This window comes from Ahaetulla prasina, chromosome 17 (genome assembly GCF_028640845.1).
Source record: "Ahaetulla prasina isolate Xishuangbanna chromosome 17, ASM2864084v1, whole genome shotgun sequence".
Lineage (NCBI taxonomy): Eukaryota > Metazoa > Chordata > Lepidosauria > Squamata > Colubridae > Ahaetulla > Ahaetulla prasina.
The window spans coordinates 12,435,552-12,453,604 of record NC_080555.1 but is presented as its reverse complement, the minus strand read 5'-3'; the positions used below and the strand labels follow the sequence as shown (position 1 = coordinate 12,453,604).

Below are 18,053 nucleotides of genomic sequence, written 5' to 3'. Positions count from 1 at the left end.
AGTTTCCCAAGGCCAAAACGTTGCTTTTGTGCATACGGATTGAATAAATGCTAGCATGGTAAAATCTTTATTTTCTTCAATGTCTATTGCCACTGATGTGGCAGCTTACAATGACAGAACTATACAACCATTAAAACAATGAAAAATGTTAAAGCTATAAAGTGTTCCTGCTTCCACAGGTGTCAAAGTAGGTGGGAAGTTATGGGGGTTTGGGGCATCAAACATATGAGTGAAGACGCTGTAATTTTGCAAAGATATTGTCAAGCCATCCCAACCTGTCTAGCAAGAGGCCATGGCTACAAAGAGTGTACTTTACTAAGCAAATTGGTTACAGCCTAGCAAAGCCGAATCTTTTGGTTCACTTTTCCATTTCTCCCCTCTTAGTTATCTATTGCTGTTAATTACATTCAGACACATTGTTTTCGTAACAGTCCCTGGCTTGGCGGGCAAGATAGTGTTGCATTCCATGATGTGACTTTGGGGTTTGCACAGGATGGCAGGAGTGATTTCGATTATGACACCCTGGCATGTAGCAAAGCCTAGCTTGCAGGCTGACAGATGTGCCCCGATGGAGAGTTAAAGAATTCTTACAACTGGATTCACAAACTATACTAGATCTGTTACTCCCCACCTGACCTGTGTTGTGGGAATTCAACCTCAGCCAAGACTTGGCACAGATTATAGGAAATGCGAGTACTGTACTAACAGATGTAAGGTTCTTAACCCACTGTTCCTTTGGATCCATGCTGGAAAGATAGATTAATATCTCTTTATCTATGCATAAGTAAAAGAGAGATCTCCCACGGGTCTAAGGTAAGAGGCCCTTAAAAAGGTAAAAGAATCACTTTATATCAGGGGTCTCCAACCATGGTCCCTTTAAGACTTGTGGACTTCAACTCCCAGAGTTCCTCAGCCAGCTTTGCTGACTGAGGGACTCTGGGAGTTGAAGTCCACAAGTCTTAAAGGGACCAAGGTTGGAGACCCCTGCTTTATATACAGGTCAAAACATAGAATTCAAGATTGCGTGCAGATCTTGCCATCTTCAGATCTTGGCGTATAGTCCTTATCAGAATTTTGCATTCTTGCTTGTTATTTCAAAGAACTAGAATCATCAATCAAAGGTACTGAAAACATTACTCAAAGAGACACCTCTCTCCTGCCCCCATCAGGTTTCTTCTCTTTCTTCATAGAAAAGTTGTATGTTTATCTTTGGCTTACCACCAGTCATTTAGTGTCCCCTCAAAGTTATAATAGAGCCCCCCCCCAAAGGTGCTTCTGACCTGTTTACACCCCCCCACACAGAGTTACGTAGATGCTTGACAACCAGCCTGCATTTATAGCTGTTTGCATACAATTATGGTCAAATAATTATGCTTTATGATGTTTTTGCTCAAAACCAGCATTTTCACCTGGTTTTCAGCAAAAATGGCCCATTGCAAACAATGGGTTCTCTTTACCGTCACGGTGGTCGCTTAGCAAGTCAACACTGCTGCAAAACAGGTCATAAAAATGGGTCCAGTCATGTGACCCACACATCGCAAATTACGACTCTAGTGGGAAGGCTCCATTACCATCATAAGTCAAGGACTACCTCTACTTTATATTAAATGTTGTACAGATTTTCTGCCTGCGTGTGGAAGATAAAAACGGCAGCCGACTTCCAAGTAACAAGTATTGTTTTTAACCTCTGTTTTCAGGGCTGAGCTTCCATCCTAAGCGACCTTGGATTCTAACGAGTTTGCACAATGGGGTGATCCAACTCTGGGACTACCGGATGTGTACCCTCATCGACAAATTTGATGAACATGATGGTAAGTGCTGGGTACACCATGTGGGTGTAAGCCGGGCCGCTTGCCTGTAAAATTCTAGACCAATTCTAGAATAAAGCTCGCCTGTTTGGAACCCTCACCACATCTCTGACATCAATACAATTGAACGTGTCCAGAAATATTTTACAAGAAGAGTTCTCCATTCCTCTGAAAACAACAAAATACCTTACCCCACCAGACTCGAAATCCTAGGCTTAGAAAACTTGGAACTCCGTCGCCTTCGACAAGACCTAAACTTAACTCACAGAATCATCTATTGTAATGTCCTTCCTGTTAAAGACTACTTCAGCTTTAATTGCAATAATACTAGAGCAACCAATAGATTTAATGTCAACCGCTTTAATCTAGATTGCAGAAAATATGACTTCTGTAACAGAATCATCAGTGCTTGGAATACTTTACCTGACTCTGTGGTCTCTTCCCACAATCCTAAAAGTTTTATCCAAAAACTTTCTACTATTGACCTCACCCCATTCCTAAGAGGACCATAAGGGGCGTGCATAAGAGCACAAACGTGCCTACCGTTCCTGTCCTATTGTTTTTCTTTTCTTCTTTCTATATATATGCTTATACCTCCTTATATTTACTCATATATGTTTATATACTATATAATCTTTTGTATGATTCCTACATATATTGTTGTGACAAAAATAAAATAAATAAATAAAAAATAATAAAAAAAATAAAATGTGCGAAATAAATTTGCCATGCAACAAATACGTTGCATGTTTTGCTATTGGGGACTTAGTTCCTTTTTTCAGTAGCTTTTGTTGTTGAAAATCGTTGCTTCCAATTCTCTTTTTTTTTAAATTTTAATTTAATCTTATTAGTGTAAGAAAGGAACGCTAGCCAGATTTCTGATGAATTGGAACGTATATAAACCTCGATAAATAAAAATACTTTTGTTTTTTGTTATTATTTTGGTATACCACTTACAACCAGAATTGATCAAACCAGTGAAAATCCTAACCACAGCCCAGAGTTCTGTTTATAATAAATGTTCTCCAGATTTTGTTAAAAAGCCAAGTTTTAATAGCTCTTCTAAATTCATTAATTAATGAAGGAAATGTATATGGCCTTCTAATTCATAGTGACTCCAGGCACATGCAAAGTAAAATCCCAAATACAAAACCTGATGAAACCATAACATAAGAGAGTTGTACATTTAGTTAAAGGGCTGTGGTGGCACAGTGATTAGAATGCAGTACTGCAGGCTGCCTGCAATTTGGTAGTTCAAATCTCACCAGGCTCCAGGTTGACTCAGCCTTCCATTCTTCCAAGGTGGGTAAAATGAGGACCTAGATGATTGCGGGGCAAGAGGCTGACTCTGTAAACCGCTCAGAGAAAGCTGTAAAGCTCTGAGAAGTGGTATATAAGCCTAAGTGCTATTGCTAGATAATTTGGTTTTAAGAGGAACTTTTTGTAAGGTATTTTAAAGATGTAGGCTGCTCTTTGGGCCCCATAAATGACCCCCCTTCCCAGTATAGGGACCTGATGACAGCTTGCTTTGCTGGGCCTTATTGGACGGGATCAAATCTGGCCAAGATTGATTCTGCAGAACTGGAGAAATAAACTACTGTAAGCAAAGAAGATCCTGTAATAGATGAGTTTCTTTATTGAGTTTCGTTCAGCGGAGAGAAGGAGTGAGCGAGACCACACCAGGAGAAGAGAAAAATCACAAGATCACAATCACAAGGGGGAAAATATTGCAATTGTAAGATTAAGCTAAGCAGTTTTTTCCTTCGTAGAGAAAACAGTGAAAAGCTTTATCGCATCCCTTGATTTCTCGGTGACTCTGAGTATTTTATGTTTGCCTTCTAGGACCTGTCAGGGGGATCGATTTCCACAAGCAACAGCCGCTCTTCGTCTCTGGAGGGGATGACTATAAAATCAAGGTAGTATTAGGTGGGGGCAGTTTTTGGGCTTGGGATGGTTTACGAGGGGATGGAGAGTTCTTTAAAAATCGGTTGAAAGAAGACAGGATGGTGGCCTGAAGAAACAGGAGCCGTGGTGGTGCAGTTTTGTTTTGTTTTGGTTTTTTTGCATTTATATCCCGCCCTTCTCCGAAGACTCAGGGCGGCTTACATTGTGTTAAGCAATAGTCTTCATCCATTTGTATATTATATACAAAGTCAACTTTTATTGCCCCCAACAATCTGGGTCCTCATTTTACCCACCTTATAAAGGATGGAAGGCTGAGTCAACCTTGGGCCGGGCTTGAACCTGCAGTAATTGCAAGCAGCTGTGTGAATAACAGACAGACTTAGTCTGCTGAGCCACCAGAGGCCGAGTGGTTAGAATGCAGGATTGCCGGCTGACTCTGCCGACTGCCGGCAGTTCGATCCTGACCGGCTCAAGGTTGACTCAGCCTTCCGTCCTTCCGAGGTGAGTAAAATGAGGACTCAGATTGTTGGGGAAAATAGACTGACTCTGTAAACCAGGGGTCTCCAACCTTGATCCCTTTAAGATTTGTGGACTTCAACTCCCAGAGTTCGCTCCCAGAATCGCTCTAAGGCAGGGGTCTCCAACCTTGGTCCCTTTAAGACTTGTGGACTCTGGGAGTTGTAGTCCACAAGTCTTAAAGGGACCAAGGTTGGAGACCCCTGCTGTAAACTACTTAAAGAGGGCTGTGAAGCACTGTGAAGTAGGCGATAAGTCTTATTGCTATTGCTGATTGACCCCCTAAGTTGACCAATTCAGCTGCTGCTTTCCCTTGAGTACAGGTAATCCTCAATTTATAACAGTTCATTTAGTGACCATTCAAAGTTAACATCGGCTCTGACAAAAGTTGAGATGACCATTTTTCATATGACCGTTGCTGCATCCCCATAGCTATGTGATCAAAATTCAGACGCTTGGCAACGGGCTCATATTTCTGACGGTTGCAGTGTCCCTGAGTCATGAGAATCCCCTTTTGCGACCTTCTGACAAAGCCAATGGGGGAGCCAGATTCACTTAACAACGGTGTTACTGACTTAACAACTGCAGCGGTTCGTTTAACAACTATGGCAAGAAAGGTGGTAAAATAGGATATCATTCACTTAGCATCTTCTTTTGCTTAGCCATGGAAATTTCATGGTCAATTGTGGTTATAAATCAAGGACTATATGTATCCACAAAGACTGAGACAGGCATGTAAGGAGGAAGTGTAGGTAGAACATTTCTTGAGGAACCATGTGGAATCATGTGAGATCTATAATTATTTTTCGGAGCAGAAGACACACTTTCCCCTTCCCTAAAAGCAGGGGTGAAATGCTCCCGGTTCGGACCGGATCGCGCGATCCGGTAGCGATGGGAGCAGGTAGTTCGGAGAACCGGTAGCAAAAATCCCTGCGCCCCCTCCCCCCGGTCTGTGGCAATCGCTGCAGCCTGGAACAGCTGATTGGGAGTATTCCGGGAGGCTGACCCACCCCCCAGTCAGCTGCTGTTACTGAATCAGGCTGCAATAATGTGCTGAAGCTGAGTTCAGAGTTTGCAGCAGCTTTCACATCCAGAAAACACTCACAAGTAACTGATTCAGCAGGTTTCAATAACTTCTCTTTATATATAGTATAACACATGAGGTAAATATACAATACCAAAAGCAGGTTTTCCAGCGTGGTAGTAAATACAAGCAAAACACAAGCAGAGGAGAGGAGTTTCAGTTTTGAGCAGCAGACTATTTTACAACTCAGCACAGACTCAGAGCTGCAGAGCTAAGCCACGCCCAGGCTCCTTGCTGTCTCCTTCCTTCTTGCTCACACAGCAAATACTGTTTCAGTTTCCAAACAGCCCTCAACTCTCTCACACACTGACAGGAGGCTAGCCAGATGAATACCAATGAATGCTGATAGGCAGAGGCAGAAATTTCTTTTTTTCTTACTTTCCTCCCCAAACACTAAGGTGTATCTTATACTCCGGAGCGTCTTGTACTCTGAAAAATACAGTAATTAAATGATGAAGAAACGACAATCTAGGATTCGCTCTGTTCACGTCTCTGCTTTTTTCCTCAAGGTCTGGAATTACAAACTGCGCCGTTGCCTCTTTACGCTGCTGGGGCACCTGGATTACATCCGCACCACCTTCTTCCACCACGTGAGTCCAGCCAAGGCTGCGGTCCTGTTTATGCCTTTTTCTCCCTGAGCTGAGCTCCTGCGACAGCCTGGAACAGCTTCCTCGGCCTTTCAGAAGCCACGAGAGGCTAGGAGGCTCCCTCGCTGCTGTCCTGCAGAAGGGCCTGCTCTGCCTGCCGACCGAACGAAAACCGCCTCGTGTCCCTTCTTTCTAGGAATATCCCTGGATCCTCAGTGCGTCCGATGACCAGACCATCTAGCATGTAATTGCTCATATTGAAACCAAGTATAATTTTTCCTTCCTCTCTTAATACTTGCAGAGATTTTAACTGCAAATTACCTCTTTCAGTATACAAAAGATCTTTATATGTAATCATTTCCTGCTTCTGTTCTATGTTTATATTTTCTACTGTATGTCTAGGACATGCCCATATAGGAACCTTATAATTTAGTTTATATGAGTATTTTTCCAAACATGAAGGGCATTTCTTAGTACATGATTTTTAAAGGCCTTGTCCACCTTTTTGTCATAAATTAAATATGCATGCCATCCATATAACAAATCATAACCTTCTATATTCAAAATTCTGTCCTCTGTTAAATTAAACCAATCACTTATTGCAGAGAGAGCAGCTGCTTCATAATATAATTTAAAATTAGGCATTTTAAACCTCCCTTTCCGAGAATCTTGAATTATTTTCATTTTAACCCTAGCTTTTTTACCTTCCCATATAAATTTGTTAATTCCTTCTGCCATTCCTCAAGATTCTTATCTTTCTTAATTATTGGTATCATCTGAAAGAGGAATAAAAATCTAGGTAAAACATTCATTTTAATAGCAGCAATTCTCCCAGCAAAGATAATTGCAATTTTTCCAAACAATCAACTCCTTCTGAACTTTTGCCATAAAACCTCATAGTTATTCTTATACAATTTCACATTTGATGACGTAATATAAACCCTAAATACTTAACCTTCTTTACAATTTCAAATCCTGTTACTTCCTCTAGTTTTTCTTTCTGTTGTCTGGCCATATTTTTATTATCACTTTTGTCTTTTCTGATTTACCTTAAACCCTGAGACATTCCCATATTGATCAATTATTTCCAACAAAGATTTACTAGAATTTATAGGGTTTGTTAAAGTAATCACCAAATCATCTGCAAAAGCTCTTAACTTATATTCATACTGTCTAACTCTAATTCCTCTATCTCCTTTACTTCTCGTATTTTATCCAATAATGGTTCTAGAGTTAAAATAAACAATAATGGTGATAAAGGACATCCCTGTCTTGTTCCTTTCGCAATCTTAAAAGGTTCTGTTAAGCTACCATTGATTATAATCTGTGCTGTTTGCTCTCCATAAATTGCCCTAATTATTCTTAAAAAACCATCTCCAAATTGCATCTTTTCTATTAATTTAAATAAAAATCCCAATGCAATCGATCAAAAGCTTTCTCTGCATCGAGAAAATAAATGCTGCTGGAATAAAATTTTTCTTTTCTAAGTACTCCAGTAAATTAACAATCTGCCTAACATTATTCCTCATCTGTCTCCCTTTTATAAATCCAGATTGATCATTATGAATTCTTCGCTGCAGAATCAACATTAATCTATTAGCTATTATTTTAACAAAATCTTATAATCATTATTTAAAAGTGAGATTGGCCTATAATTCCCAGGTTTAGAACAATCCTGTTCCTCTTTTGGTATCAATGAAATAAAAGAGGTTCTAGTTGTATCTGATTAAATAATTCCTTAAGTGGACCTAACATCTCATCCTGTAAATTCCTATAATAACTAACTGTAAGCCCATCCGTACCAGGAGTTTTCCCCATTTTTAATTGTTTAATTACCAAAATAATTTCTTCCGAGGTTATAGGCCGATTCAATTCATCCGTTTGTTCTAAAGTTAAATTTTTAACCTTATATTCCTTCAAATACTTATCAATATCCCTATTCGATATATTATCTTTAAGATATAAATTTGTATAATATTCTAAAAAAGCTTTTTTAATTTTATCCTGTTGATATCTCTCTTTACCTTTGTATTCTATTTTTTCTATAGTACGTTGTTTTTGTCTTTTCCTTAAAGTGTATGCTAAGGTAGAACATTTCTTGAGGAACCATGTGGAATCGTGAGATCTATAATTATTTTTCGGAGCAGAAGACACACTTTCCCCCTCCCTAAAAGCAGGGGTGAAATGCTCCCAGTTCGGACCGGATCACGCGATCCGGTAGCGATGGGAGCAGGTAGTTCGGAGAACCGGTAGCAAAAATCCCTGCACCCCCTCCCCCCCGGTCTGTGGCAATCGCTGCAGCCTGGAACAGCTGATTGGGAGTATTCCGGGAGGCTGACCCACCCCCCAGTCAGCTGCTGGTACTGAATCAGGCTGCAATAATGTGCTGAAGCTGAGTTCAGAGTTTGCAGCAGCTTTCACATCCAGAAAGCACTCACAAGTAACTGATTCAGCAGGTTTCAATAACTTCTCTTTATATATAGTATAACACATGTGGTAAATATACAATACCAAAAGCAGGTTTTCCAGCGTGGTAGTAAATACAAGCAAAACACAAGCAGAGGAGAGGAGTTTCAGTTTTGAGCAGCAGACTATTTTACAACTCAGCACAGACTCAGAGCTGCAGAGCTAAGCCACGCCCAGGCTCCTTGCTGTCTCCTTCCTTCTTGCTCACACAGCAAATACTGTTTCAGTTTCCAAACAGCCCTCAACTCTCTCACACACTGACAGGAGGCTAGCCAGATGAATACCAATGAATGCTGATAGGCAGAGGCAGAAATTTCTTTTTTTCTTACTTTCCCCCCCAAACACTAAGGTGTATCTTATACTCCGGAGCGTCTTGTGCTCTGAAAAATACAGTAATTAAATGATGAAGAAACGACAATCTAGGATTCGCTCTGTTCACGTCTCTGCTTTTTTCCTCAAGGTCTGGAATTACAAACTGCGCCGTTGCCTCTTTACGCTGCTGGGGCACCTGGATTACATCCGCACCACCTTCTTCCACCACGTGAGTCCAGCCAAGGCTGCGGTCCTGTTTATGCCCTTTTCTCCCTGAGCTGAGCTCCTGCGACAACCTGGAACAGCTTCCTCGGCCTTTCAGAAGCCACGAGAGGCTAGGAGGCTCCCTCGCTGCTGTCCTGCAGAAGGGCCTGCTCTGCCTGCCGACCGAACGAAAACCGCCTCGTGTCCCTTCTTTCTAGGAATATCCCTGGATCCTCAGTGCGTCCGATGACCAGACCATCCGGGTGTGGAACTGGCAGTCCAGAACCTGCGTGTGGTAACCTTCAGCCCCAAACAATCATTTCCAGATTAAAATTGTTTCTGTTTTGCGGTTGGCAGACGTTTCTCTTGCCCCCTCCGGCTGTTGTTGGTCAGCGCATAACCGATCCTAAACAGAGTGCTTGTGTGAGGACTGCAGCTGGGGAGGGTGGAAATGTGTTAATACCATTTTGTAATGCCTTGGTAAGGCCACACTTAGAGACCTGCATCCAGTCTTGGTTGCCGTAATGTAAAAAGTTTGTTGAGACCCTAGAAAGAGTGCAGAGAAGAGCAACCAGGATGATGAGGGGACTGGAAGCTAAAACATGAAGAATGGTTGCAGGAACTGGGCCTGGCTAGTCTAGTGAGGAGAAGGACCAGGGGAGACATGATAGCAGTCTTCCAGTATTTAAGGGGCTGCCCCAAAAAAGAAGGAGTCAAGCTATTCTCCAAAGCACCTGAGGGTAGAACAAGAAGCAATGGGTGGAAACTAATCAAAGAGAGAAGCAACTTAGAACTAAGGAGGAATTTCCTGACAGTTAGAACAATCAATATGTGAAACAACTTGCCATCGGAAGTTGTAAGTGCTCCATCACTGGAGGCTTTCAAGAAGAGATTGGACAGACACTTGTCTGGAATGGTACAGGGTCTCCTGCCTGAGCAGAGGGTTGGACTAGGAAAACCTCCAATGTCCAAGTACATAAATCCTGGCAGTCATTAAACGGATCGCCGCAGGATAGCACCTGATTTTACAACATTTTTTGTAGCAGTGGTTTATTAAGCAAACACCATGACCATGAAACAAACCCATTTTACCCAGTGCATGTTTTTTGCCAAAAACTGGAAATAACCCTCAGAAATCAGCCCCCCCCCAAAGCCAAAAATCACCTTCATATCACCGAGTGATGCTGGTGAGCCACTTGCCAAGCTCCCAAAAATTGCAGTCCCATCACTGTCTGGGGGTAGGGTGGGTGGGATGCAGCCATTGTGACTCTGGGACCTGGTCGTAAGTAGCGCTAAGGATATCCGTCATAACGTTGACCGACTGCTTAGCAGCCGGTCAGTAAATGAGGACTGCCTCTGCTACCATAGCTTTCCTAACACTCCTTTCCAGTTGTTCTGTCCTCCCTCGCCTCCATCTGAGTGATGGCTTAATTAGCCGGCAACTATCAGCTCTGGCAGCAGAATAGCGAGCATCTGCCAAGTGTCTCTGTTATCTCCCTCGACGCCGAGGAGTCACCCAGGAACAAACTTCAGCTCTTAGTTAATCAGTTGATTTGCCTGCTCCGAAGAGGCACAGCAGCTCTTGCTGCCTTTACATCCTGTGGGGTGTGGCTCCATGACTCAGCACTTCCTCGGCCTGCCCCACCCCTGCTTCTGTTGTTCCCTCCTCTCCTGCCTACGAAACCTAGGGTCCAGCCAGGCCTGATTGCCATCAGCTGGGCCTGGAGGCGTGGCCTGGGGGGCGGGAAAGAGTCAAGGGACGGAGGCCTTGTTATCTCCTCCACCTGGCCTGCTTCTGGCTCCTGGAGCTGAACCAGGGAAGCCGGTACTCCCGAGGTAAGTCCTGATGGCCCTTCCCCCTCACTTTCCAAGTCATTTTCTGGCAGCAGGCCCGGCTCAGGGGGCGCAGACACAACACCAGTGTTCAGAGCTTGCCAGGTGTACAGTCTCTGACCTGCAGCTGCTTTGAAGGGAACTCCCGAGGATGTGAGGTCCTTGGTACTCCCTGAGCTTGGTGGTTTTCATGAGCGATGTTTCCTCGTTTTGCTAATGAAACATCTGGAAGAGTACAACCAAGATCAAAGGACACCAAAGACCCCCACAGTTCAATTCTGAACTACAAATACTCTCTTCTCTTCATGCTGTTTGCCTTGAATCTCAAGAGGACCAATTGTTGCATTTTTTTCCCCCTTTCTTTCTAGCGTATTGACCGGACATAACCATTATGTGATGTGCGCCCAGTTCCATCCTTCCGAGGACCTGGTCGTCTCTGCCAGTTTGGACCAGACTGTGCGAGTTTGGGATATTTCTGGTGAGCTGCTCAGGTCAAGGGGGGTATCCAGCAGCGGGACTGTGCTAAGAACTGCAGTTGCTGTGAAACCAGAGCGAGACTGGAGTGAAGGAGAAACCGGAGGGGAGACTGAACCCTCTGGGTGTAGCAGGGCTCCCAAACTAGCTAGAGGCTGGAGTTTCACTGAGCTTCCTTTCTTGACCCTGTGGGAGGGGCTGGTGAGCCCCCTCAATGTTAGGAAACTTCAATTTCTCACTGATCGTAGGATGACCGCTCTCCAATTCACGATGAAACAGATTAAAAAAAGGTGTGTTTTGTGTGTGTGAGAAGAAGGAAATAGGAGTTCAGATGAAGAGTAAAAAAAAGTGGAAAAAATGAGGGTGGGCAGGCTAGAGCAGGGGTCTCCAATGTTGGTCCCTTTAAGACTTGTGGACTTCAACTCCCAGAGTTCCTCAGCCAGCTTTGGAGACCCCTGGGCTAGAGTGTGAGAGAAAAATAGTAGACCTTTTAGAAATATCTCCGTTTTTTTCTGCAGTATTAACTGTAGTTGGAGCGTTCTATCGGGAAGAGATTCTGGTTAAACCAGTCTTCCTGAAACTTGGCCATTTTAATATATGTGGATGTCAGCTCCCAAAATTCCCCCAGCTAGCATGAATTCTGGGAATTGAAATCCGTGCACCTTAAAATCACCAAGTTTGCGAAACACCAGTTATGCAGACAATACACTCCGCTGCCCTGGGTGATAGCAAGACGGATGGGTAGATCTGTCTGGTGGGAAAACTTTGTGTCAAAGGAGGATGGAAAGTACTCGGAAGTTGATCTCCTTTTGATCAATATTTGTCCGGAATGATACAGGGCAGTGATGGCTAACCTTCTTGCCATTGTGTGCTGGGAGGTGGGGGCAGGTGTGTGTGTGTCTTGCGCGTTTGTGCCCACACCCATAATTCTATGCGCCAGCACATGCACGTGTGACACACACACACACACACACACACACACTCCGCTCTTGGCACACGATGGCCTGGTAGGCCTGTTTTTTTCTCACACCTGGCTCGAGCCTCTCTATGAGTCTGGGGAGGGCAAAAACAGCCTCCCCCCCACCGAGGCCCCCCGGAGGCCAGAAACTGTCCATTTGCCAAGTTCCTGTTGGACAGGAAGTGACAGTTTTTGCTGTTCCCAGCCTCCACAGACTCCTAGAGAGGCTCTGGAGCCAGGTGAGAGAGAAAGACGGGCCTTCCCCGCTACCACCCAGGCCCTCCGGAGGTAGGAAACAGCCTTTTCCCCTACTTCTGGTGTAGGGAAAATCAGCTGGGAGCTGAGCTCGCGTGCTCACTGATATGGCTACGCGTGCCACAGGTTCGCCATCATGTGTATAGGGTCTCCTGCTTGATCAGGGGGTTGGCCTAGAACAGTGGTCTCCAACCTTGGCAACTTTAAGACTTGTGGACTTCAACTCCCAGAGCTGGCTGAGGAACTCTGGGAGTTGAAGTCCACAAGTCTTAAAGTTGCCAAGGTTGGAGAACCCTGGTCCAGAAGACCTCCAAGGTCCCTTCCAACTCTGTTGCTCTATATTCCTTTGGTCAACAACAGCCCCAGACTTAGACTGTGGTGCAGTCTTGTGCAGACAGAGCCTACGGGCCTTTTGGCTTTGACATCTGTCCCATCTGGAGGTCTTCAGGATGGGTCAAGCTGTTGTTGAGAGGACAGTGTTCCCTTAACAGTGTCAGAGAAGAGTTGAAATCAGATTGCTGGAGAGGACCCTGGCCTGGCTTCCTAGGGATATTGTGAGCACCCAAAATGCTCAGCGAATCTAAGCGTGGGAACTACCAACCATGGCCATTTCCAGGTGGGTGGACTTCAACTCCCATAATTCTCATCAACGATTATGCTGTAGACTGTAGCATTCTGGGATTTGAACTTGCCAAGTTTGGGAAATGCTATATGGTGGCCTGTTGGCCGCCAGCCCCTCCAGCAGCCGAATCAGAGGAGGAGGAGGCGGTGTGGGAGTCAGGGTCAACATCAAGGCAACCTGAGAGCTCCGAGGGGGAAGCGGGAATGGAGCTGGCAGAGAGAGAAAGACAGAGGCGGAGCCTGGGCCATCCGTCAGCCCTCAGATGGAGAGTCAAAAGCCCCCAGGTCTGGCTGATGAGGAAGAGGAGGAACCTAGCTGTTCCTCCTCTTCCTCATCAGCCACCTCCAGACCTGGGGGCTTTTGACTCTCCATTTGAGGGCTGAAGGATGGCCCAGGCTCCTGACAGGCAGAGGAGAGGAGAGCAGTGGAAATCTATGGGCCGGTCCTCGGGACGAAAGAGCCATCGCTGCTAGTGAAGCCACACCCTAGCTCTGGGGATAAAAAGCAGTGGGTGGAGATGAATAGAAGTAGCAGACAACTATTCATCTCCCTGTCAGACAGACTTGTTAGCCTGCTGTGTGTGAGAGAGAAACTTTTTGCCGGGCCCGCTGGCGCTCCTAATAAAGGAATCATTGATTTAACTTCAGAGGGTTTGTCGTGTTTGGGGAGCTGGGTCAGGACATGCTGATTTAGAGGGAAGGAGGTTTAACCCTTGGTGACTTTTTGTGTGTGTGTGTGTGTGAGAGAGAGAGAGCTGCTTTCTCAACTGCAGTTCTTGGCCTAGTGGGTTGCTGGGGTTTTTGTGGCAGACGTTCAGAGATGACCCAGCTGTGTCGGGGGGGGAGGGGAGGGGAGGGGATGGCGAAGAGGCTGTGCTTGGCATGAGTCTGTCGCTTCCTCCGCCAGCACCCGTGCGGTGAGCTTTGCCGGTTCTCTCAGCAGAGCCCAAACCCTTGAAACGGCTTCAAAGGACTGGAAATGTTCCCGGGGTTTTCGCGCTTCTGGAGTTGGCTGAATTGATGGATGCTTTCAACGGTCTTTGCAACCCAGACGGTTCAACCGAGAGCATCCATACAGCAGCACTTCTAATGGTGTCTTTGGAGTTTCCCAGTTCTCCCAGGTCAGGGGTCTCCAACCTTGGCAACTTTCAGACTTGTGGAATTCAACTCCCAGAAGCAAAGCTGGCTGAGGAAGTCCACAAGTCTGAAAGATGCCCAGGTTGGAGACCCCTGCCCCAGGGGGCAGGCCGGCTCCCCACTTCACTCGTAGGGCAGGGTGGGGTGGGGTGGGGGTCCCTGCTGAGAGAGATGGTAAAGAAAACGAATTTGGGTCTGGCTTTTGCATGCAGGTTTGTATGCGACGTAACGATGAAGCCGTTTGCTTGTAAAACTAACCGTGACTTTTCCAGGATTGGTGAAATAACCTCTTTTAACTCTCTGCCTTCTTTCTTCTAATCCCGAAGTCAATCCTTCCCTTGAGCGGGAAGACAGATGGAATGACTTAATCCAGCTGTTAAAAACAAGCAGGCTGGTTCCCTTCGTAACCAAAGGGCTGGACCTCTGCAGCTGCGATCTTGACCGAGAACTTCTGGTCCTGAAGTTTCGGGCTTGGCGTCATTCTGTTAGGCTGGGAAAGAGGGAGGGTCCTGTAAGCTGGGCATTATGGGGTGCAGGAGTGCCCAATTTTGGCCACTTGAAGACTATATACTAATTGTATATAACTGTACATTGGATGAGATGTTTGATATGATTGTAAAAATAAAACTTTTTTATGGAAAAAAAAGACTTGTGGGCTTCCACTCCCAGCTTGGCTGGCTGGGGAATTCTGGGAGTTGAAGTCCACAAGTCTCCCAAGTGGCCAAAGTCGGACACCCCTGACTCCCCAAATAACAAAAGGCGCCTGGTGGGGTGTGGCCTAACCCTCTGTCTGGTCTCTAACCTTCTGCTTTGGTCTGAGATTTCAGTATTGCTTTTAACATCCTCGGACAGGCCTGGCTCATCCTTCTCCTCTTAACAGCTCCGTGCCTGTCTAATTTCTTCCCGTCTCCCTCATTTCTGCCCCTTTTTTCTCTCTCTCTCTCCCTCCTCGTCCATCAACAACAACCCCCCCCCCAACGTGCTCAGAGCTGGTTCATTCTGTACGTGTCTCCATTCCCTCTTGATTTGTGTAGTAACCTCAGAAATTTTCCATCCGTTGCTCGGTTCTCTCTCGGATCAACCTGACAGCTTTACGTGCCTTGATTTCTCCCGGAGCAGGTATATCTGTGTGGTTCCTCTTCCTCTTGACTCCGCTTCCCTGCGGATCCTGGATTTGCTAAATCCCCTTCTTAAATGTTGTACCTTGATGAAGGTATCTTTTCTTTTATGTACACTGAGAGCATATGCACCAAGACAAATTCCTTGTGTGTCCAATCACACTTGGCCAATAAAATTCTATTCTATTCTATTCTATTCTTGGAAGTGCCTCTCTGATACATTCACCCCACCATCATGTTCACAGTAAACCCTTTTTTTTTTTCTCCTCTCCATGTCTGGAAGCTTCATTGCGCCTGGCATCCGAGACCCGTCAGCTGCCATGCCGATTTATCATTTCGGCCTCATTCTCCAGGGGATTCAAACCTCACTTGAGCCTAGATTGGTGGCTTCCCTTTTCTGATTGCAGGGGTTGAGTGGCTTAGCTTGGTGAATTTCAAATCCACTTTTGCCTTTCCTTAGAGCAGGGGTCTCCAACCTTGGTCCCTTTAAGACTTGTGGACTTCAACTCCCAGAGTCCCTCAGCCAGCTTTGCTGGCTGAGGGACTCTGGGAGTTGAAGTCCACAAGTCTTAAAGGGACCAAGGTTGGAGACCCCTGCCTTAGAGCGATTCGGTTGCGACGTCTTTTCTCCATTGTCTGTTCAGAACGAAAATGAGCATTTCCTTCCGTCCTTCCCTGCTTTCATCTTATATTTATTAACGTGGTCTTTACTTCCTCTGCCCTACAAATTCCTTCTCCTGCCCCAAGGTTTAAGAAAGAAGAATTTATCTCCCGGAGCTGTGGAGTCCGAGGTGCGGGGCATTACCGGCGTGGATCTTTTTGGCACCACCGACGCTGTGGTGAAGCATGTCCTTGAGGTACTCTGGGGTTGGGGGCGGGGTGGGGGGGGCAAGGAGGAGGAGGAGGAGGGTACCCTCCTGTTAGAATTATTGGGAAATAGAAGGAATTGTTGACAGGTCTTTTTCGAGTGATTGACGTTAGGGGTGGACCTCAAAAGGCTGATCAGGAATCCAGCTGCGTTGCAGGCCCGTTTGGTAGCACGGCATCTGCACATCTGGAGTTTCGGGGAGAGAAGATGAACTCAAGGTCCTAGACCAGGAGTGTCCAACCAAGGCCATTTTCAAAATTTGGGGCCAAATTCTCCAGCCGCCATGGATAACCGTATATCTTACGTAGCAGTCTGGCTTTGCAGCGCAGTTTTAGGAGATCTGCTCCCCATTCTTATTTTGAAGCTCTCCTTCTCTTTGTGTTTGTGTGTGTATGTGTGTTTTAGGGACACGATCGTGGGGTCAACTGGGCGGCTTTCCACCCCACCATGCCCCTCATCGTCTCGGGGGCCGATGACCGGCAAGTCAAGATCTGGAGGATGAACGGTAAACTCCCATGTCCATCTCCCCCCCTCCCTTTTTTTATTTTTCTTTTGCAAAATGCAGAACGTAAGGCTCCAGATCCGTTGTCACGTCCGTCCTTTGCCGCTCAGCTGGGCTCTTGCCTCGTTTCAGTCTCAAGAGAATGTGGGGATTTGGGCATTCGGCTGTGGCCTGCACGAGGAGGAGGAGGAGGAGGAGGAGGGCTCAGCTGCTGCAGAACAAACCTGATCTGGTGTCAGGGGGGGCGGGCGGGGGGAACCAGACGCTGCCAAATTCATTTTTCTGCTCCCCCAAAGCATACAGCTCCCCCAACGCAGCTGTACTTCTCCACCCCGGACCACCCCAACGAAGCTATTGAAGTGCTGTCCCAGTGCTTGGAAGCCGTACGGGTCTGGATGGGGAGAAACAGACTCAAGCTCAATCCCTCCAAGACGGAGTGGCTGTGGATGCCGGCACCCCGGTACAGTCAGCTGCAACCGCAGCTGACTGTCGGGGACGAGTTATTGGCCCCAATGGAAATGGTGCGCAACTTGGGTGTCCTCCTGGATGGGCGGCTGTCGTTTGATGATCATTTGGCGGCCGTCTCCAGGAGGGTCTTTTACCAAGTACGCTTGGTCCGCCAGTTGCGCCCCTTCCTTGACCGGGATGCCTTATGCACGGTCACTCACGCTCTTGTCACTTCTTGTTTGGATTATTGCAATGCTCTCTACATGGGGCTGCCCTTGAAGTGCACCCGGAGGCTTCAGCTAGTTCAGAATGCAGCTGCGCGGGTAATAGTGGGAGCCACTCGTTGCTCCCATGTAACACCAATCCTGCGCAGTCTGCACTGGCTTCCTGTGGTCTTTCGGGTGCGCTTTAACATCTTGGTTACCACCTTTAAAGCGGTCCATGGCTTAGGGCCCGGGTACTTACGGGACCACCTGCTGTTACCGTATGCCTCCCACCGACCCGTACGCTCCCACAGAGAAGGTCTCCTCACGGTGCCGTCTGCCAAACAATGTCGGCTGGCGGCCCCCAGGGGAAGGGCCTTCTCTGTTGGAGCTCCTACTCTCTGGAACGAACTTCCCCCTGGTTTACGCCAATTGCCTGATCTTCGGACCTTTCGCCGTGAGCTGAAAATGCATTTATTTATTCAAGCGGGACTGGCTTAAAAGTTTTATTAAATTTTTAAATTGGGGTTTTTATGTATCTTAGGGTTTTAAAGTGTTTTAAATTTTGGCCATTTAAGTTATATGCTTGGTTTTAAGTTTTGTTTTAATGTGTATATTGTGGGGTTTTTACTATTTTGGCTGTACACCGCCCTGAGTCCTTCGGGAGAAGGGCGGTATAAAAATCTTAATAAAATAAATAAAATAAATAAATATGAAGGTAGCCTTCCACTTAAGAACATGCCTTTAGCGACTGT

General features: G+C 45.9%; 1 protein-coding gene across 1 annotated transcript in view; it reads left to right on the top strand.

Annotated features, from left to right (window-relative positions):
- The window catches only part of COPA (COPI coat complex subunit alpha), a 68,293-nt gene that overhangs the window by 1,029 nt on the left and 49,211 nt on the right, over positions 1 to 18,053 (top strand). The window contains exons 2-8 of the mRNA XM_058159767.1: positions 1,698 to 1,811; positions 3,651 to 3,724; positions 5,823 to 5,903; positions 9,101 to 9,177; positions 11,084 to 11,193; positions 16,026 to 16,135; positions 16,552 to 16,651. Coding sequence (XP_058015750.1) covers positions 1,698 to 1,811; positions 3,651 to 3,724; positions 5,823 to 5,903; positions 9,101 to 9,177; positions 11,084 to 11,193; positions 16,026 to 16,135; positions 16,552 to 16,651 — 666 coding nt within the window. The remainder of the gene's footprint in view (positions 1 to 1,697; positions 1,812 to 3,650; positions 3,725 to 5,822; positions 5,904 to 9,100; positions 9,178 to 11,083; positions 11,194 to 16,025; positions 16,136 to 16,551; positions 16,652 to 18,053) is intronic.